Here is a 19,917-nt window from a genome sequence, read left to right as displayed (position 1 = left end):
TGACCGAGGGCTGGGGACAGCGACTAGTCACCGGACTGGCACTTACCGCACTAGGAGCTCTGCGGCGCCGGGTAGACAGGGGCCCCTGAAGACGGCTGCATATGGATGACACCACCTACAACAGACCAACACGGACATTAGGTGAGCAGCGATGCGGGAGCGGCGGCGGGGGCAGCCGGCCACTTACCGTCCTCCTCCCTGATCTGCGCCTCCAGGTCCTCCGGGTTCACACACTTGTAAGAATCATCCTCTTCCTCGGGAGGTTTACAGCGACCGCAGCAGAAACCGCAGCAGCAGCAGCAGCAACAACACGTGACGAGGCTGAAGCAGATGAGCAGGCCCTGCAACATACAACACGGATGTCAGTCCTGTGAGACACGTACCGCCATAATACACACACCTCAGTCCGGGTTCAAGAGCACAATGTACCGCAACATCATACCACGCAGACATCAATCCTGGTTCCAAAATACACTCTGCTTGACTATACCGCCACACCATACATGTACATCAACCCTGCTCCAAATACACCGTACCCCTACTATACCGCCACACCATACAACCCGTACATCAACCCTGCAACAAATACACCGTACCCCTACTATACCGCCACACCATACAACATGTACATCAACCCTGCTCCAAATACACCATACCCCTACTATACCGCCACACCATACAACATGTACATCAACCCTGCAACAAATACACCGTACCCTACTATACTGCCACACCATACAACCCGTACATCAACCCTGCAACAAATACACCGTACCCCTACTATACCGCCACACCATACAACATGTACATCAACCCTGCTCCAAGTACACCGCACCCCTAGTATACCGCCACACCATACAACCCGTACATCAACCCTGCTCCAAATACACCGTACTCCTACTATACCGCCACACCATACAACCCGTACATCAACCCTGCTACAAATACACCGTACCCCTACTATACCGCCACACCATACATGTACATCAACCCTGCTCCAAATACACCGTACCTCTACTATACCGCCATACCATACAACGCGTACATCAACCCTGCTACAAATACACCGTACCCCTACTATACCGCCACACCATACAACACGTACATCAACCCTGCTCCAAATACACCATACCCCTACTATACCGCCACACCATACAACCCGTACATCAACCCTGCTCCAAATACACCGCACCCCTACTATACCGCCACACCATACATGTACATCAACCCTGCTCCAAATACACCGTACCTCTACTATACCGCCATACCATACATGTACATCAACCCTGCTCCAAATACACCGTACCTCTACTATACCGCCATACCATACATGTACATCAACCCTGCTCCAAATACACCGTACCTCTACTATACCGCCATACCATACATGTACATCAACCCTGCTCCAAATACACCGTACCCCTACTATACCGCCACACCATACATGTACATCAACCCTGCTCCAAATACACCGTACCTCTACTATACCGCCATACCATACATGTACATCAACCCTGCTACAAATACACCGTACCCCTACTATACCGCCACACCATACAACCCGTACATCAACCCTGCTACAAATACACCGTACCCCTACTATACCGCCACACCATACATGTACATCAACCCTGCTCCAAATACACCGTACCTCTACTATACCGCCATACCATACAACGCGTACATCAACCCTGCTACAAATACACCGTACCCCTACTATACCGCCACACCATACAACACGTACATCAACCCTGCTCCAAGTACACCGCACCCCTACTATACCGCCACACCATACAACCCGTACATCAACCCTGCTCCAAATAGGCCGTACTCCTACTATACCGCCACACCATACAACATGTACATCAACCCTGCTCCAAATACACCGTACCCCTACTATAACGCCACACCATACAACATGTACATCAACCCTGCTCCGAATACACCATACCCCTACTATACCGCCACACCATACAACATGTACATCAACCCTGCTCCGAATACACCATACCCCTACTATACCGCCACACCATACAACATGTACATCAACCCTGCTCCGAATACACCATACCCCTACTATAACGCCACACCATACAACATGTACATCAACCCTGCTCCAAATACACTGTACTCCTACTATACCGCCACACCATACAACATGTACATCAACCCTGCTCCGAATACACCATACCCCTACTATACCGCCACACCATACAACCCGTACATCAACCCTGCTCCAAATACACCATACCCCTACTATACCGCCACACCATACAACCCGTACATCAACCCTGCTCCAAATACACCGTACCCCTACTATACCGCCACATCATACAACCCGTACATCAACCCTGCTCCAAATAGGCCGCACTCCTACTATACTGCCACACCATACAACCCGTACATCAACCCTGCTCCAAATAACCATACCCCCCTACTATACCGCTACACCATACAACACGTACATCAACCCTGCTCCAAATACACCGTACCCCTACTATAACGCCACACCATACAACATGTACATCAACCCTGCTCCAAATACACTGTACTCCTACTATACCGCCACACCATACAACACGTACATCAACCCTGCTCCAAATACACCGTACGCCTACTATACCGCCACACCATACAACCCGTACATCAACCCTGCTCCAAATACACCGTACGCCTACTATACCGCCACACCATACAACATGTACATCAACCCTGCTCCAAATAGGCCGTACTCCTACTATACCGCCACACCATACAGCATGTACATCAACCCTGCTCCGAATACACCATACCCCTACTATACCGCCACACCATACATGTACATCAACCCTGCTCCAAATACACCGTACCCCTACTATACCGCCACACCATACAACACGTACATCAACCCTGCTCCAAATACACCGTACCCTACTATACAGCCACACCATACAACACGTACATCAACCCTGCTCCAAATACACCGCACCCCTACTATACCGCCACACCATACAACACGTACATCAACCCTGCTCCAAATACACCGTACTTCTACTATACCGCCACACCATACAACATGTACATCAACCCTGCTCCAAATACACCATACCCCTACTATACCGCCACACCATACAACATGTACATCAACCCTGCTCCAAATACACCATACCCCTACTATACCGCCACACCATACAACACGTACATCAACCCTGCTCCAAATACACCATACCCCTACTATACCGCCACACCATACAGCGTACATCAACCCTGCTCCAAATACACCATACCCCTACTATACCGCCACACCATACAACCCGTACATCAACCCTGCTCCAAATACACCGTACCCTACTATACTGCCACACCATACAACCCGTACATCAACCCTGCTCCAAATACACCGTACCCCTACTATACCGCCACACCATACCCCTACTATACCGCCACACCATACAACCCGTACATCAACCCTGCTCCAAATACACCGTACCCCTACTATACCGCCACACCATACAACCCGTACATCAACCCTGCTCCAAATACACCATACCCCTACTATACCGCTAACCATACAACAGGTACATCAACCCTGCTCCAAATACACTGTACTCCTCCTATACCGCCACACCATACATGTACATCAACCCTACTCCAAATACACCGTACTCCTACTATACCGCCACACCATACAACATGTACATAGACCCTGCTCCAAATACACTGTACTCCTCCTATACCGCCACACCATACATGTACATCAACCCTACTCCAAATACACCGGACTCCTACTATACCACCACACCATACAACATGTACATCAACCCTGCTCCAAATACACCATACCCCTACTATACCGCCACACCATACATGTACATCAACCCTGCTGCAAATACACTGTACTCCCACTATACCGCCACACCATACAACCCGTACATCAACCCTGCTCCAAATAACCATACCCCCCCTACTATACCGCCACACCATACATGTACATCAACCCTGCTCCAAATACACTGTACCCCTACTATACCGCCACACCATACATGTACATCAACCCTGCTCCAAATACACCGTACCCCTACTATACCGCCACACCATACAACCCATACATCAACCCTGCTCCAAATACACCGTACTCCTACTATACCGCCACACCATACAACATGTACATCAACCCTGCTCCAAATACACTGTACCCCTACTATACCGCCACACCATACATGTACATCAACCCTGCTCCAAAAACACTGCACCCTACTATACCGCCACACCATACAAGCCGTACATCAACCCTGCTTCAAATACACCGTACCCCTACTATACCGCCACACCATACAACCCGTACATCAACCCTGCTCCAAATACACCATACCCCTACTATACCGCCACACCATACAACCCGTACATCAACCCTGCTCCAAATAGGCCGTACCCCTACTATACCGCCACACCATACAACACGTACATCAACCCTGCTCCAAATACACCATACCCCTACTATACCGCCACACCATACAGCGTACATCAACCCTGCTCCAAATACACCGTACCCCTACTATACCGCCACACCATACCCCTACTATACCGCCACACCATACAACCCGTACATCAACCCTGCTCCAAATACACCATACCCCTACTATACCGCTAACCATACAACAGGTACATCAACCCTGCTCCAAATACACCGTACCCCTACTATACCACCACACCATACAACCCGTACATCAACCCTGCTCCAAATACACTGTACTCCTCCTATACCGCCACACCATACATGTACATCAACCCTACTCCAAATACACCGTACTCCTACTATACCGCCACACCATACAACATGTACATAGACCCTGCTCCAAATACACTGTACTCCTCCTATACCGCCACACCATACATGTACATCAACCCTACTCCAAATACACCGGACTCCTACTATACCACCACACCATACAACATGTACATCAACCCTGCTCCAAATACACCATACCCCTACTATACCGCCACACCATACATGTACATCAACCCTGCTGCAAATACACTGTACTCCCACTATACCGCCACACCATACAACCCGTACATCAACCCTGCTCCAAATAACCATACCCCCCCTACTATACCGCCACACCATACATGTACATCAACCCTGCTCCAAATACACTGTACCCCTACTATACCGCCACACCATACATGTACATCAACCCTGCTCCAAATACACCGTACCCCTACTATACCGCCACACCATACAACCCGTACATCAAGCCTGCTACAAATACACCGTACTCCTACTATACCGCCACACCATACAGCGTACATCAACCCTGCTCCAAATACACCATACCCCTACTATACCGCCACACCATACAACACGTACATCAACCCTGCTCCAAATACACCGCACCCCTACTATACTGCCATACCATACAACCCGTACATCAACCCTGCTCCAAATACACCGTACCCCTACTATACCGCCACACCATACAACCCGTACATCAACCCTGCTCCAAATACACCGTACCTCTACTATACCGCCACACCATACAACACGTACATCAACCCTGCTCCAAATACACCGTACCCCTACTATACCGCCACACCATACAGCGTACATCAACCCTGCTCCAAATACACTGTACCCTTACTATACCGCCACACCATACAACCCAAACATCAACCCTGCTCCAAATACACCGTACCCCTACTATACCGCCACACCATACAACATGTACATCAACCCTGCTCCAAATACACCATAACCCTACTATACCGCCACACCATACAACCCATACATCAACCCTGCTCCAAATACACCGTACCCCTACTATACTGCCACACCATACAACATGTACATCAACCCTGCTCCAAATACACCGTACCCCTACTATACCGCTAACCATACAGCAGGTACATCAACCCTGCTCCAAATACACTGTACTCCTCCTATACCGCCACACCATACATGTACATCAACCCTGCTCCAAATACACTGTACTCCCACTATACCACCACACCATACAACCCGTACATCAACCCTGCTCCAAATAACCATACCCCCCCTACTATACCGCCACACCATACATGTAAATCAACCCTGCTCCAAATACACTGTACCCCTACTATACCGCCACACCATACATGTACATCAACCCTGCTCCAAATACACCGTACCCCTACTATACCGCCACACCATACAACATGTACATCAACCCTGCTCCAAATACACCGTACCCTACTATACTGCCACACCATACAACCCGTACATCAACCCTGCTCCAAATACACTGTACCCCTACTATACCGCCACACCATACATGTACATCAACCCTGCTCCAAAAACACCGCACCCCTACTATACCGCCACACCATACAACCCATAGATCAACCCTGCTCCAAATACACCGTACCCCTACTATACCGCCACACCATACAACATGTACATCAACCCTGCTCCAAATACACCGTACCCCTACTATACCGCCACACCATACAACATGTACATCAACCCTGCTCCAAATACACCATACCCCTACTATACCGCCACACCATACATGTACATCAACCCTGCTCCAAAAACACCGCACCCCTACTATACCGCCACACCATACAACCCATAGATCAACCCTGCTCCAAATACACCGTACCCCTACTATACCGCCACACCATACAGCGTACATCAACCCTGCTCCAAATACACCGTACCCCTACTATACCGCCACACCATACAACATGTACATCAACCCTGCTCCAAATACACCGTACTCCTACTATACCGCCACACCATACAGCGTACATCAGCCCTGCTCCAAATACACCGTGCTCTACTATACCGCAACACCATACATGTACATCAACCCAGCTCCAAATACACTGTACTCCTACTATACCGCCACACCATACAACCCGTACATCAACCCTGCTCCAAATACACCGTACCCCTACTATACCACCACACCATACATGTACATCAACCCTGCTCCAAATAGGCCGTACTCCTACTATACCGCCACACCATACAATCCATACATCAACCCTGCTCCAAATAGGCCGTACTCCTACTATACCGCCACACCATACAACATGTACATCAACCCTGCTCCAAATACACCGTACCCTACTATACCGCCACACCATACAACCCGTACATCAACCCTGCTCCAAATACACCGTACCCCTACTATACCACCACACCATACATGTACATCAACCCTGCTCCAAATACACCGTACCCCTACTATACCGCCACACCATACAACCCATACATCAACCCTGCTCCAAATACACCATACCCCTACTATACCACCACACCATACAACCCGTACATCAACCCTGCTCCAAATACACCGTACCCCTACTATACCGCCACACCATACATGTACATCAACCCTGCTCCAAATACACCGTACCCCTACTATACCGCCACACCATACAACCCGTACATCAACCCTGCTCCAAATAGGCCGTACTCCTACTATACCGCCACACCATACAATCCATACATCAACCCTGCTCCAAATACACCGTACCCCTACTATACCGCCACACCATACAACACGTACATCAACCCTGCTCCAAATACACCGTACCCCTACTATACGGCCACACCATACAACATGTACATCAACCCAGCTCCAAATACACTGTACTCCTACTATACCGCCACACCATACATGTACATCAACCCTGCTCCAAATACACCGTACCCCTACTATACCGCCACACCATACAACCCGTACATCAACCCTGCTCCAAATAGGCCGTACTCCTACTATACCGCCACACCATACAACATGTACATCAACCCTGCTCCAAATACACCGTACCCTACTATACCGCCACACCATACAACCCGTACATCAACCCTGCTCCAAATACACCGTACCCCTACTATACCACCACACCATATATGTACATCAACCCTGCTCCAAATACACCGTACCCCTACTATACCGCCACACCATACAACCCGTACATCAACCCTGCTCCAAATAGGCCGTACTCCTACTATACCGCCACACCATACAATCCATACATCAACCCTGCTCCAAATACACCGTACCCCTACTATACCGCCACACCATACAACACGTACATCAACCCTGCTCCAAATACACCGTACCCCTACTATACGGCCACACCATACAACATGTACATCAACCCAGCTCCAAATACACTGTACTCCTACTATACCGCCACACCATACATGTACATCAACCCTGCTCCAAATACACCGTACCCCTACTATACCGCCACACCATACAACATGTACATCAACCCAGCTCCAAATACACTGTACTCCTACTATACCGCCACACCATACATGTACATCAACCCTGCTCCAAATAAACCGTACCCCTACTATATCGCAACACCATACAACCCGTACATCAACCCTGCTCCAAATAGGCCGTACTCCTACTATACCGCCACACCATACAACATGTACATCAACCCTGCTCCAAATACACCGTACCCTACTATACAGCCACACCATACAGCGTACATCAGCCCTGCTCCAAATACATCGTACACTCCATGATACCGCTACACCATACAACATGTACATCAACCCAGCTCCAAATACACTGTACTCCTACTATACCGCCACACCATACATGTACATCAACCCTGCTCCAAATAAACCGTACCCCTACTATACCGCCACACCATACAATCCATACATCAACCCTGCTCCAAATACACCGTACCCCTACTATACCGCCACACCATACAACACGTACATCAACCCTGCTCCAAATACACCGTACCCCTACTATACCGCCACACCATACAACATGTACATCAACCCTGCTCCAAATACACCGTACTCCTACTATACCGCCACACCATACAACATGCACATCAACCCTGCTCCAAATACACCGCACCCCTACTATACCGGCACGCCATACAGCGTACATCAGCCCTGCTCCAAATACATCGTACACTCCATGATACCGCTACACCATACAACATGTATATAAAACCTGCTGCAAATATACCGTACTCCTACTATACCGCCACACCATTCAACATGTACATCAGCCCTGCTCCAAATACACCGTACTCCTACTATACCGCCACACCATACAACCCGTACATCAACCCTGCTCCAAATACACCGTACCCTACTATACCGCCACACCATACATGTACATCAACCCTGCTCCAAATACACCGTACTCCTACTATACCGCCACACCATACAACCCGTACATCAACCCTGCTCCAAATACACCATACCCCTACTATACCGCCACACCATACAACCCGTACATCAACCCTGCTCCAAATACACCATACCCCTACTATACCGCCACACCATACAACCCGTACATCAACCCTGCTCCAAATACACCGTACCCCTACTATACTGCCACACCATACAACCCGTACATCAACCCTGCTCCAAATACACCATACCCCTACTATACCGCCACACCATACAACCCGTACATCAACCCTGCTCCAAATACACCGTACCCTACTATACTGCCACACCATACAACCCGTACATCAACCCTGCTCCAAATACACCATACCCCTACTATACCGCCACACCATACAACCCGTACATTAACCCTGCTCCAAATACACCGTACCCCTACTATACCGCCACATCATACAACAGTAAAAATCAACCCTGCTCCAAATACACCATACCCCTACTATACCGCCACACCATACAACCCGTACATCAACCCTGCTCCAAATATACCGTACCCCTACTATACCGCCACACCATACATGTACATCAACCCTGCTCCAAATACACCGCACCCCTACTATACCGCCACACCATACAACACCTATATGAACCAGTATTACAGATCTCTCTCCTGAAGCCTCCGCCACACAGAGTATTACCCCTTGTGACCATGTGCCCTGCGGCCGGCAGCGCAGTCCTCACCTTGAACCACCACTTGGATATGAGGAAGTAGTACTTGACGCTGTCCTCCCCGAACTGCTCGGCCACGTAGAGGCCCATGGAGCCGTACTCATCATAGATCTTGCGCTTGTTGTCATCGCTCAGTGTGGTGTTGGCGTTATTGATCTCCTTGAACTTCTCCGCCGCCTCCGGATTGTCTGGATTCTTGTCTGGATGATACCGTAAGGCCAGTTTCCTGAGTAGGCGGCAAACAAAACATAAGTGTCGCCATATACACACTACTATTGGGCTGATGCTAAGTACCTCCCCACACTATCATGTATCGGTGTAGTATATCATCACACATCATGTACCGGTGTAGTATCACCTCACACGTCATGTATCGGTGTAGTATCTCCTCACCCATCGTGTACCGGTGAAGTATCTCCTCACACATCATGTATCGGTGTACTATCTCCTCACCCATCGTGTACCGGTGAAGTATCTCCTCACACATCATGTATCGGTGTAGTATCTCCTCACACATCATGTATCGGTGTAGTATCTCCTCACCCATCGTGTACCGGTGTAGTATCTCCTCACACATCATGTAGCGGTGTAGTATCTCCTCACACATCATGTAGCGGTGTAGTATCTCCTCACACATCATGTAGCGGTGTAGTATCACCTCACACATCATGTACCGGTGTAGTATCACCTCACACATCATCTATCGGTGTAGTACATCATCACACGTCATGTACCGGTGTACTACCTCCTCACACTATCATGTACCGGTGTACTACCTCCTCACACTATCATGCAGCGGTGTACTACCTCCTCACCCTACCATGTAGCGGTGTACTACCTCCTCACCCTATCATGTAGCGGTGTACTACCTCCTCACACTATCATGTAGCGGTGTAGTATATCATCACACTATCATGTAGCGGTGTACTACCTCCTCACACTATCATGTAGCGGTGTACTACCTCCTCACACTATCATGTAGCTGTGTACTACCTCCTCACACTATCATGTAGCGGTGTACTACCTCCTCACACTATCATGTAGCGGTGTACTACCTCCTCACACTATCATGTAGCGGTGTACTACCTCCTCACCCTACCATGTAGCGGTGTACTACCTCCTCACACTATCATGCAGCGGTGTACTACCTCCTCACACTATCATGTACCGGTGTACTACCTCCTCACACTATCATGTAGCGGTGTACTCCCTCCCCACACTATCATGTAGCGGTGTACTACCTCCCCACACTATCATGTAGCGGTGTACCACCTCCTCACCCTACCATGTAGCGGTGTACTACCTCCTCACCCTACCATGTAGCGGTGTACTACCTCCTCACCCTACCATGTAGCGGTGTACTACCTCCTCACCCTACCATGTAGCGGTGTACTACCTCCTCACCCTACCATGTAGCGGTGTACTACCTCCTCACCCTACCATGTAGCGGTGTACTACCTCCTCACCCTACCATGTAGCGGTGTACTACCTCCTCACCCTACCATGTAGCGGTGTACTACCTCCTCACCCTACCATGTAGCGGTGTACTACCTCCTCACCCTACCATGTAGCGGTGTACTACCTCCTCACCCTATCATGTAGCGGTGTACTACCTCCCCACACTATCATGTAGCGGTGTACTACCTCCCCACACTATCATGTAGCGGTGTACTACCTCCTCACCCTATCATGTAGCGGTGTACCACCTCCCCACACTATCATGTAGCGGTGTACCACCTCCTCACACTATCATGTAGCGGTGTACTACCTCCTCACACTATCATGTAGCGGTGTACTACCTCCTCACACTATCATGTAGCGGTGTACTACCTCCTCACCCTACCATGTAGCGGTGTACTACCTCCCCACACTATCATGTAGCGGTGTACTACCTCCTCACACTATCATGTAGCGGTGTACCACCTCCTCACACTATCATGTAGCGGTGTACCATCACCTCACACTATCATGTAGCGGTGTACCACCTCCTCACACTATCATGTAGCGGTGTACCATCACCTCACACTATCATGTAGCGCTGTACTACCTCCTCACACATCATGTAGTGGTGTAGTATCACCTCACCCATCGTGTCCCGGTGTAGTATCACATCACACATCGTGTACCGGTGTAGTATCACATCACACATCGTGTACCGGTGTAGTATCACATCACACATCGTGTCCCGGTGTAGTATCACCTCACCCATCGTGTACCGGTGTAGTATCACCTCACCCATCGTGTACCGGTGTAGTATCATCTCACCCATCGTGTACCGGTGTAGTATCACCTCACCCATCGTGTACCGGTGTAGTATCACCTCACCCATCGTGTACCGGTGTAGTATCACCCCACCCATCGTGTACCGGTGTAGTATCACCTCACCCATCGTGTACCGGTGTAGTATCACCTCACCCATCGTGTACCGGTGTAGTACCACCTCACCCATCGTGTACCGGTGAAGTATCTCCTCACCCATCGTGTACCGGTGTAGTATCACCTCACACATCGTGTATCGGTGTAGTATCACCTCACACATCGTGTACCGGTGTAGTATCACCTCACCCATCGTGTACCGGTGTAGTATCACCTCACCCATCGTGTACCGGTGTAGTATCTCCTCACACATCATGTACCAGTGTAGTATCTCCTCACACATCATGTACCTGTGTAGTATCTCCTCACACATCATGTACCGGTGTAGTATCTCCTCACACATCATGTACCGGTGTAGTATCTCCTCACACATCATGTACCGGTGTAGTATCTCCTCACACATCATGTACCGGTGTAGTATCTCTTCACACATCATGTATCGGTGTAGTATCACCTCACACATCATGTACCGGTGTAGTATCACCTCACACATCATGTACCGGTAAAGTATCTCCTCACACATCTTGTACCGGTGCAGTATATCATCACACATCATGTACCGGTGTAGTATCTCACACATCATGCACTGCTGTAGTATCTCCTCACACATCGTGTATCGGTGTAGTATCACCTCACCCATCGTGTAGCGGTGTAGTATCTCCTCACCCATCGTGTACCGGTGTAGTATCTCCTCACCCATCATGTCCCGGTGTAGTATCACATCACACATCGTGTCCCGGTGTAGTATCACATCACACATCGTGTACCGGAGTAGTATCTCATCACACATCACGTATCGGAGTAGTATCTCATCACACATCACGTATCGGAGTAGTATCTCATCACACATCACGTATCGGAGTAGTATCTCCTCACACATCACGTACCGGAGTAGTATCACCTCACACATCACGTACCGGTGTAGTATCTCACACCACGCACCGCTGTAGTATCTCCTCACACATCATGTATCGGTGTAGTATCTCCTCACACATCATGTATCGGTGTAGTATCTCCTCACACATCATGTATCGGTGTAGTATCTCCTCACACATCATGTATCGGTGTAGTATCTCCTCACACATCATGTATCGGGGTAGTATCTCCTCACACATCATGTATCGGGGTAGTATCTCCTCACACATCATGTATCGGGGTAGTATCTCTTCACACATCATGTACCGGTGTAGTATCTCCTCACACATCATGTATCGGTGTAGTATCTCCTCACACATCATGTATCGGTGTAGTATCTCCTCACACATCATGTATCGGTGTAGTATCTCCTCACACATCATGTATCGGTGTAGTATCTCCTCACACATCATGTATCGGTGTAGTATCTCCTCACACATCATGTATCGGTGTAGTATCTCCTCACACATCATGTATCGGTGTAGTATCTCCTCACACATCATGTATCGGTGTAGTATCTCCTCACACATCATGTATCGGTGTAGTATATCATCACACATCTTGTGATCTCAGTGATAGCACATTATTCGTTTTTTATGAGGCGACAGGAAAAAAGCATTTTTTAGTTATTTACTGTAATATCCATTTTTTGTCATGTTCAGTGGGGACACAGCAAGACTTTGGTGTTCAGCTGCTCCACTAGGAGGCGACACTGAGCACAGAAGAGTTAGTGCCTGCTGGTAGGAAGGCTGAGCTGATTCAGCCAGTATATGAGCAGTAGGAAACAGTTAATTAACCCCTTATCAACCGCCCATACGCCTTTGCATCGCCTTCTTACGGCGCACACCAGGAGTCGGGCATGAATCTCCTGTAAGCAACAAAAATCCGCCCTGCTGGATGGGGGCAGCAGCGAGGTCCGCCATGTCCGCTTTGTCTTTTTGGAGGAGGGGCTACCAGTGTGCCCGCCCCCTCTGGGACAATCAAAAAAGTTAAGACTCCCAATTCTCACCTATGAAAAAATAAAAGACGCCCCCTATGGATGCCAGGCTAAAACGGGCTCAGTCAGTGCCTGCAGGAGGGGTATAGCCTTGTCCTTCGTGTCGCCTCCTAGTGGCAGCAGCTATCCCCAATGTCTGCTGCATCCCCCAATGACACGGACATTTTCCTCGTTTGCCCATGTTCAGTCACCTTCAGCTGGGGATCGTCTGATCGCTCACACAGTATAATGCAGTACTTGATTGCGGTATACTGTGTCCTGACAGGCAGTCTATGAAGATGTGCCACAGGTATGCCATGACAACCAACAGCTGTTTGGGCGACGTCACACAGCTGCATCGTGCATGGGCAGCCTGATGGGGGCGTCATCACACTTGGTGCAGTGTGAGCTGGCAGATCCGTCTGCAGCTGGTGGTGCAGTTTAGTTCTTTATTACTGCAGTAGGGGGCAGTAGAGGATAGTCATCGGTAGGGTGTACATGGGGCAGGTGAGGCGGGGGATGCAGCACAGGAATGGTGCGCGCCGTCACCCCCCCCCAAACAAGGGTGTCCGTCAGCGCGGGTCAGGCTTACCGGTACGCCTTCTTTATGTCGTCCTGCGACGCCCCCTTCTCCAGACCCAGGACCTGGTACAAGGAGCACCCCGTCCGCGACATCTTCCTCTGAGGTCGGTGAGGCTCGGCCATCGTGTCCTGGAGGTGGAAGGACAGACATGTCAGGGGACACTGGGACATGCAGTAAGCGTGTGCTATATGTAGTAAGCGTGTGCTGCCCGTGTAGAGGGAGCATGTACTGAGAATCGGGGAGATGAGACATACGTGACCAGGGGAGGGGAAGGTCTTAGGATAACCCATGAGAGCGGCGGTGAAGGCCGGAGACCGCACGCTTGTCGGCGACTACTGGACACCTCCGGTCTCACGCAGGACACGGAGCAGCGCCGCAGCGGCTCTTCATGGTGGCAGCTCCTCCTCAGTGAGACGCAGCAAGACGGGGCGCCGGTCACTCAGGACGCCGTAATCCACGGGACGGATGGCGCTAAGAGCCCGTAGAACTAACCCTCCATGCGTGGCAGGGGCTGGGAATACTTTCCTGCTGATAATCCCTCCGGCACAGAGGAGTGACCTCTGACCCCGCAGTAATCAGCTTACCTAGGGGTGGGCGGGGAGCGGGCGCCGGCTGGTACACAACAAGACTGCAGCTCTGGGTGTGATTGGAGGACAAGAGGTGGCAGACAGAGACCAGCCGCCTCACGGAGCAGCGACTAACACCCCGCCAATCACTGCAAGAACACAAACTCCGGCAGAAAGTGTGCCCCTTGTGGTGAAACACCTGCCCGGCGACTTACAGCGCTAACACCGCCAGCTGCGCCCAGACGGACATGTACCGCCATCGTCAGCAACAGCTCTCCCCTAGGAGTGTGTGTGTGTGTGTGTGTATACATATATATATATATATATATACACATACATACACACACACACACAGTCATTAACATCATCTCCTATACACACACCTTGTTGGTCGACTTCCAGCCCGGTCACCTTGTGTGCCCTCATCCACTGGTCCCAACACCCCCTAACAGTCTGGTCAGAGTCTCCTCTCCACTGGTGGTCTGTAGGGGGCGTCCTGAGCCCGGTCACCTTGTGTGCCCTCACACATCCACTGGTCCCAACACCCCCTAACAGTCTGGTCAGACGCTCCTCTCTACTGGTGGTCTGTAGGGGGCGTCCTGAGCCCGGGGTCACCTTGTGTGCCCCCATCCACTGGTCCCAACACCTCCTAACAGTCTGGTCAGACGCTCCTCTCTACTGGTGGTCTGTAGGGAGCGTCCTGAGCCTGGTCACCTTGTGTGCCCCCATCCACTGGTCCCAACACCCCCTAACAGTCTGGTCAGAGTCTCCTCTCCACTGGTGGTCTGTAGGGGGCGTCCTGAGCCCAGTCACCTTGTGTGCCCCCATCCGCTGGTCCCAACACCTCCTAACAGTCTGGTCAGACGCTCCTCTCTACTGGTGGTCTGTAGGGGGCGTCCTGAGCCCGGGGTCACCTTGTGTGCCCCCATCCACTGGTCCCAACACCTCCTAACAGTCTGGTCAGACGCTCCTCTCTACTGGTGGTCTGTAGGGGGCGTCCTGAGCCCGGTCACCTTGTGTGCCCCCATCCACTGGTCCCAACACCTCCTAACAGTCTGGTCAGACGCTCCTCTCTACTGGTGGTCTGTAGGGGGCGTCCTGAGCCCGGTCACCTTGTGTGCCCCCATCCACTGGTCCCAACACCTCCTAACAGTCTGATCAGACGCTCCTCTCTACTGATGGTCTGTAGGGGGCATCCTGAGCCCGGTCACCTTGTGTGCCCCATCCACTGGTCCCAACACCTTCTAACAGTCTGGTCAGACGCTCCTCTCTACTGATGGTCTGTAGGGGGCATCCTGAGCCCGGTCACCTTGTGTGCCCCCATCCACTGGTCCCAACACCTCCTAACAGTCTGATCAGACGCTCCTCTCTACTGATGGTCTGTAGGGGGCATCCTGAGCCCGGTCACCTTGTGTGCCCCATCCACTGGTCCCAACACCTTCTAACAGTCTGGTCAGACGCTGCTCTCTACTGGTGGTCTATAGGGGGCATCCTGAGCCCAGTCACCCTGTGTGCCCCCATCCACTGGTCCCAACACCTCCTAACAGTGTGGTCAGACGCTCCTCTCTACTGGTGGTCTGTAGGGGGCGTCCTGAGCCCGGTCACCTTGTGTGCCCCATCTACTGGTCTTAACACCTCCTAACAGTCTGGTCAGAAGCTCCTCTCTATTAGTGGTCTGTAGCGGGCGTCCTGAGCCCGGTTACCTTGTGTGCCCCCATCCACTGGTCCCAACACCTCCTAACAGTCTGATCAGACGCTCCTCTCTACTGGTGGTCTGTAGGGGGCGTCCTGAGCCCGGTCACCTTGGTGTGCTCTCACACATCCACTGATCCCAATACCTCCTAACAGTCTGGTCAGAAGCTCCTCTCTAGTGGTAGTCTGTAGGAGGCGTCCTGAGCCCGGTCACCTTCTGTGCTCTCACACATCCACTGGTCCCAACACCTACTAAAATCTGGTCTGATGGTCCTCTCTACTGGTGGTCTGTAGGGGGTGTCCTGAGCCCATTCATCTTGTGTGTGCCCTAATCCACTGTTCCCAACACCTCCTAATAGTCTGGTCAGACACTCCCCTCTACTGGTGGTCTGTAGGTGGCGTCCTGAGCCCGGTCACCTTGTGTGCCCCCAATCCACTTGTCCAAACACCTGCTAACAGTCTGGTCAGACGCTCCTCTCCACTGGTGGTCTGTAGGGGTTCCTGAGCCCGGTCACCCTCTGTGCTCTCACACATCCATTGGTCCCAACACCTACTAACAGTCCTGTCTGATGGTCCTCTCTACTGGTGGTCTGTAGGGGGCGTCCGGAGCTCGGTCACTTTGTGTGCCCCCATCCACTGGTCCCAACACCTGCTAACAGTCTGGTCAAAGGGTCCTCTCTATTGGTGGTCTGTAGGGGGCGTCCTGAGCCTAGTCACCTTGTGTGCCACCATCCACTGGGCCAAACACCTGCTAATAGTCTGGTCAAAGGGTCCTCTCTACTGGTGGTCTGTAGGGGGCGTCCTGAGCAAGGTCACCTTGTTCGCGCTCACACATCCACTGGTCCCAACATCTCCTAACAGTCTGGTCAGACTCTCCTCTCCACTGGTGGTCTGTAGGGGGCGTCCTGAGCCCGGTCACCTTGTGTGCCCTCACACATCCACTGGCCCCAACATCCCCTAACAGTCTGGTCAGACTCTCCTCTCCACTGGTGGTCTGTAGGGGGCGTCCTGAGCCCGGTCACCTTGTGTGCCCTCACACATCCACTGGCCCCAACATCCCCTAACAGTCTGGTCAGACACTCCTCTCTATTGGTGGTCTGTAAGGGGCGTCCTGAGCCCAGTCACCTTGTGTGCCCCCATCCACTGGTCCCAACACCTCCTAACAGTTAGATCACATGGTCCTCTCTACTGGTGGTCTGTTAGGTTCATCCTGAGCCTGGTCACCTTGTGTGCTCCTACACATCCATGGGTCCCAACATCTCCTAACAGTTTGGTCAGAGACTCCTCTCTACTGGTGGTCTGTAGGGGGCGTCCTGAGCCTGGTCGCCTTGTGTGCCCTCACACATCCACTGGTCCCAACACCTCCTAACAGTCTGGTCAGACGCTTCTCTCTACTGGTGGTCTGTAGGGGGCGTCCTGAGCCCGGTCACCTTGTGTGCCCCCATTCACTGGTCCCAGCACCTCCTAAAGGTCTGGACATAACGGCCGGTGGGGGACAATTCATGGATACTACCCTCCGGCTTCTCACGTCCCAATACTGCGCCCCACTTTGGTAACGGGGTGACATCTCTTCTCTGCATTGTAGAGGCTTCTAGTGGTCAACAAGATCTACAAGCGGAAAAAGAGGTCACTACACACAAGGAGCCTCTTATAGGCCAAGGAGCCTGCATGGCCTAATAAGTCCTCTGACCTCATCTAAGCGTCTCCTTAAGGAGAGATGATACCCTTTCTGAGTTTTACAGGAAAAAAACAGCTTCTTCTGGGGGCAGATTGTCTGTGACAAAATACAGGGGCAGACACTGCAGAGATCATACAATCCTAGACTGGTAGATTTGGAAGGACCTCCAGGGTCATGGGGTCATCGGGTCCGACCCCCTGCTCAGTGCAGGATTCACTAAATCATCCCAGACAGATGTCTGTCCAGCCTTTGTTTGAACACTTCCATTGAAGGAGAACTCCCCACATCAGTGGCAACCTGTTCCACTCCTTGATCCCCCTCACTGTCTAATATCTAATCTGTGTCTCCTCCCTTTCAGTTTCATCCCATTGCTTCTAGTCTTTCCTTGTGCAGATGAGAATAGGGCTGATCCCTCTGCACTGTGACAGCCCTTCAGATATTTGTAGACGGCTATTAAGGCTCCTCTCAGCCTTCTCTTCTGCTAAACATTCCCAGATCCTTTAACCGTTCCTCATAGGACATGATTTGCAGACCGCTCACCATCTTGGTTACTCTTCTCTGAATTTGCTCCAGTTTGTCGATGTCTTTTTTAAAGTGGGGTGCCCAGAACTGGACTCAGTATTACAGATGAGGTCTGACCAAGGAAGAGTAGAGGGGATAATGACCTCACGTGATCTAGACTCTATGCTTCTCTTAATACATCCCAGAATTGTGTTTGCCTTTTTGTCTGCTGCATCACATTGTTGACTCATGTTCAGTCTATGATCTATTAGTATACCCAAGTCTTTTTCACATGTGCTGCTGCTTAGCCCAATTCCTCCCATTCTCTATGTGCTTTCTTCATTCTTCTTGCCCAGATGTAAGACTTTGTATTTCTCCTTGTTAAATACCATTCTGTTAGTCGCTGACCACTGTGCAAGCTTTTCTAGATCTGTCTGAATCCTCTCTCTTCCCTAGTGTTAGCTATCCCTCCTAGCTTTGTGTCGTCAGCAAATTTGATCAGTTTCCCATCAATTCCCTCCTCCAGATCATTAATAACAATGTTGACCAACACTGGACCACTCGTGTGCAGTAGGCTGCGCTGTCCATAGTTATCCTATGGAAAGCGTATAATGTGAGCTTCGTGTGCGATTTATTAACGCAGATCTCGCAATGACACCTCGCCATGGACAGCCAGCCTAACAGTTGCCTTGTCAATCCCAGATTTGGTCATTTCATCAATAAGTATGGTATGAGATACTTTGTCAAATGCTTTAC

The 19,917-nt window shown here is 50.8% G+C and overlaps 1 protein-coding gene across 2 annotated transcripts in view; it reads right to left on the bottom strand.

Moving 5' to 3' along the window:
* The window catches only part of DNAJC5G (DnaJ heat shock protein family (Hsp40) member C5 gamma), a 30,425-nt gene that overhangs the window by 2,466 nt on the left and 8,042 nt on the right, over nucleotides 1-19,917 (bottom strand). For both annotated transcript variants that reach the window (XM_066594356.1, XM_066594355.1), the window contains exons 2-5: nucleotides 14,734-14,852; nucleotides 9,887-10,100; nucleotides 188-341; nucleotides 47-115 (exon numbers count right to left, since the gene is read on the bottom strand). In XM_066594356.1, the coding sequence (XP_066450453.1) occupies nucleotides 51-115; nucleotides 188-341; nucleotides 9,887-10,100; nucleotides 14,734-14,846 (546 nt within the window). In that variant the 5' untranslated portion in view covers nucleotides 14,847-14,852 and the 3' untranslated portion in view covers nucleotides 47-50. The remainder of the gene's footprint in view (nucleotides 1-46; nucleotides 116-187; nucleotides 342-9,886; nucleotides 10,101-14,733; nucleotides 14,853-19,917) is intronic.

This window comes from Eleutherodactylus coqui, chromosome 1 (genome assembly GCF_035609145.1).
Source record: "Eleutherodactylus coqui strain aEleCoq1 chromosome 1, aEleCoq1.hap1, whole genome shotgun sequence".
NCBI classification, from domain to species: Eukaryota; Metazoa; Chordata; class Amphibia; order Anura; family Eleutherodactylidae; genus Eleutherodactylus; species Eleutherodactylus coqui.
Note: the sequence above shows the minus strand (reverse complement) of the source record. Positions and strands in the feature narration are given on the sequence as shown.